Source organism: Dipodomys ordii, unplaced genomic scaffold, assembly GCF_000151885.1.
Source record: "Dipodomys ordii isolate 6190 unplaced genomic scaffold, Dord_2.0 Scaffold289, whole genome shotgun sequence".
NCBI lineage: Eukaryota > Metazoa > Chordata > Mammalia > Rodentia > Heteromyidae > Dipodomys > Dipodomys ordii.
Genome location: NW_012267505.1, coordinates 12,229 through 15,697, shown reverse-complemented (window position 1 = coordinate 15,697; position 3,469 = coordinate 12,229). Strand labels below are relative to the sequence as shown.

General features: G+C 39.0%; 1 protein-coding gene across 1 annotated transcript in view; it reads right to left on the bottom strand.

Moving 5' to 3' along the window:
• The window catches only part of LOC106001363 (28S ribosomal protein S31, mitochondrial-like), a gene marked incomplete at its 5' end in the record, with an annotated part of 12,266 nt that overhangs the window by 6,430 nt on the left and 2,367 nt on the right, over positions 1–3,469 (bottom strand). Inside the window, 1 exon segment of the mRNA XM_013036468.1 lies at positions 361–440. Within this exon segment, the coding sequence (XP_012891922.1) occupies positions 361–440 (80 nt within the window).

Sequence of the window (3,469 nt, the reverse complement as noted above, 5' to 3'; positions counted from 1 at the left end):
TTACTTCTATAAATGCCATTTTCTCTTCAAAATAGTGAGCACTCCTAACCAGGAACCACAGTTTATTTATCATGATGTAAGAGCACAAAGGGTACACTCCAATGGCAGATGATTACTAATGTTCTAACCTAAATTACTACTGTAAATTACTAGTTCCTATGTACCTCTGGATGGTTCAGCTGGGAATCCTGACCTCCTGTGAGTCCACAGATTATAACATTTCCAGGTATGATCAGGATTAACAACCTCAACAGCTGCATTCCTAAATGGGCTATTCCCAACCACTACCCAATCACACCACCAAAAACATCTTTGAGAGACAGACATTTCTCCACTGGAGGAACAGTACTTTTAACAAACCTGCTTCAGATGCTTCTTCAGAAAATGTCTTTTCGTCAAAAATATTAAGTCTCTTTCCCACGAATAAATTTTTCTGAAGACTAAAAATTAAAATGTTTTAGTGATTATATTTATAAATTGTCAATAAACTGTTCATGAGAAAAAAATGATATAAAATAGTCTATACAGAAATTACTGATCCATATCAGACATTTAAGTTAAATTAGCCAAGTTTTTAGGACTCTTAACTTTATAAAAACAGGAACATAGCACCTTGAATTTTTGTTTCAGGATATAACAAATCAGTCATAAAGATTTAATTTGCAAATTCCCTCACTTTTTAAGTAAGCTTAGTTTTCCGTGATTTTTATATGATCCTTTTCATATCAAAGTTTCAGAGAACTTAGTACAGTGGAAAACTACAAACTTTGCTAAAATAGAAACTGATGAAGTCACCATTTGTCTTTAAGGGCAGAAAATTATGCAATGTTTAATTACAATTTATAAAAGGCTGCACAGATAAATCTAAGCGTTCTCTCTTTTTTTTGGGGGGGGGGGGAGAGTCCGGTCGTGGGGCCTGAACTCTGGGCCTGGGCGCTGTCCCCCAGCTCTTCAGCTCAAGGCTAGCGCTCTACCACTTGAGCCACAGCGCCACTTCCATCTTTTTTATTTTCTGCTTATGTGATGCTGAGAAATTGAACCCAGGGCCTCATGCATGCAAGGCAAGCACTCTACCACTGAGCCACCTTCCCAGCCCAAGCATTCTCTTTTATAATCATTCCACGGCTTAAAAATAACTAACTTCTTTTTAGATAACTATTTCCAATTAACCACTGAAATGGATGTGACAAGAATTAATAGGTAACTTTTACTGGTATGCTTTATCAAATGCTTTATGCAGTGATTCACATATTTACTTGAACAAAACAGTGGCCAGATTAAAGACCAGTTTATACATGGGAGAATGGTTTTTAAAAGAACTTCTTGTGTTGTTGTTGTTTTTTGTCAGTCCTGGGACTTGAACTCAGGGCCTGAGCACTGTCCCTGAACTTCTTTGGCTCAAGACTAGCACTCTCCCACTTGAGCCACACCTCCACTTCTGGCTTTTGCTGCTTATGTGGTACTAAGGAATTAAACCCAGGGCTTCATGCATGCTAGGCAAGCATTCTACCACTAAGCCACATTCCCAGCCCAAGAACTTCTTTTCTAGATCAAATTGATTTTGTCCACTAAGTAAAACTGGAAAAAAAAATGCAAATAATATATTAGAATGAGATTAAGTAATATGATAACATGGAAGTTTTCCCCTAGCAAGTTCCCTATATTTGTAAACATAGGCTTATCTGCTTAGAACTATTCTCACTGGCTTATATTCTTTTCCCTAGCAAACATATACTCGCTGGCAAATTAGGTAAACAGGATGATAGAATGAAGGAACTCATGACTATGGAATACTCCACTTGGTGGAGTATGGAACTTCAGAGGAATGTAAAAAGAGGAAAGGGATGCCGATTGTGGAGCACATACTCTGTATTACAGAGCTCACATACATTTTTTTTTCCGTGCTCTTCAAGGAAAGTATTTAAGCTGGGTATCACTTTTGGTATGCTGATTGAGGCTCTAGTCACAAAGTCAGTCCATGGCAGGGCCAAGACTCCAAGGCAAGCCAGAGTGACTCCAAAGTTTACACTTCACTACTCACACCTCTGCCTAACTAGATCAGTTCACACCTGGGTTTGTTCTCTGGCTGCAACAAATTCTGCCTCAGTCACTGTAGCCTTAGACAACTTAAGTTATCTCCCTGCTGCTTCCCTGTCACCCCTTTACACACCTCTTCAACACAGTACACACAGAATCCACTTTCCTACCTTTTAAAGTTTCTCCTTGCAGATGCTCTATTTTTTTTTCTTTGTTTGCATTGCCAGGGACTGAACTCAGTGCATGTGTACTGGAGCATGCAGGGTAAGCACTCTACTTCTGAGCTCCATCCTGAGCCTTTCTTTGAGACACTACCCCCAAGCACAGGCTGCCTTCTTTATCCCTTGGAGACTTAAAGCTCTCTTTTTACAGTTAGAATACAGAGGTTTTCATTGTGATGCCATGGATGTGTACAATGTACTTTAAAACAGGTCACTCCTCTATTACACTCCTATTGATCCCCTACTTCATCCCTGCTTTTGCTACCTTCATAATTCCACCTATGAGAAAAAATATGCAATATATTTTTTTTTATTTTTTGGTGTGTATGTGTGTGTGTGCAAATCCTGAGGCTTGAACTCAGAACCTAGGTGCTGTCCCTGGGCCTACTTGAGCCATAGCTCCACTTCTAGCCCTTTGGTGGTTAATTGGAGATCAGAGTCTGACGGACTTTCCTGCTCAGGCTAGATTTAAATCACGATTCTCAAATTTCAGCCTCCTAAGTAGCTGGAATTACAGATGTGAGCAAATGGCACCTAGATATTTTTTAATTTTTAATTACACTATGCTAAGGTTAAAAATCAAGTTATAAGCATAAACTCCAGGATGTGATCTCAGCACTGCAAATAATAATGTTATGATACACTGTACAGAAGTAGTCACAAGAATCGTGGAAAGACAATGGTTCACTTACATGTTCTTAGACCTTAAATACACTTTCAATAATATGCCAGACACTAAGTCACTTTAGAAATTCAAATAATTATCCAAAGTCAGTGTTAACTTTAAAAAATTTTTTTTTTGTTGGCCATGGGGCTTTAACTCTGGGGCTTTAACTCTGTCCCTCAGCTCTTCAGCTCAAGGCTAGCACCCTACCACTTGAGCCACAGAGCCACTTCAGCTTTTTCTGCTTATGTGGTGCTGAGGAATCGAACCCAGGGCCTCATGCTCAAAAGGCAAGCACTCTACCACTGAGCCACCTTACCAGCCCGTGTTAACTTCTTGAACTTGAGTTAAATGCTGACTACCTTTTCCAATCTTCCTGCACAAATCAGTAATACCCAGAAAGAGTAAGGCAAGTGCCGGAGTTTTTACTTAAAATAGAATCCATGGACTGTGCAACATATTATAAATACTTTAGAGTGTATCTTGTGTTTAAAAACAAGTCAGTTTTTTTTCAGAGCATGTCAAATATCTGGTTCCTTCTTCCCAA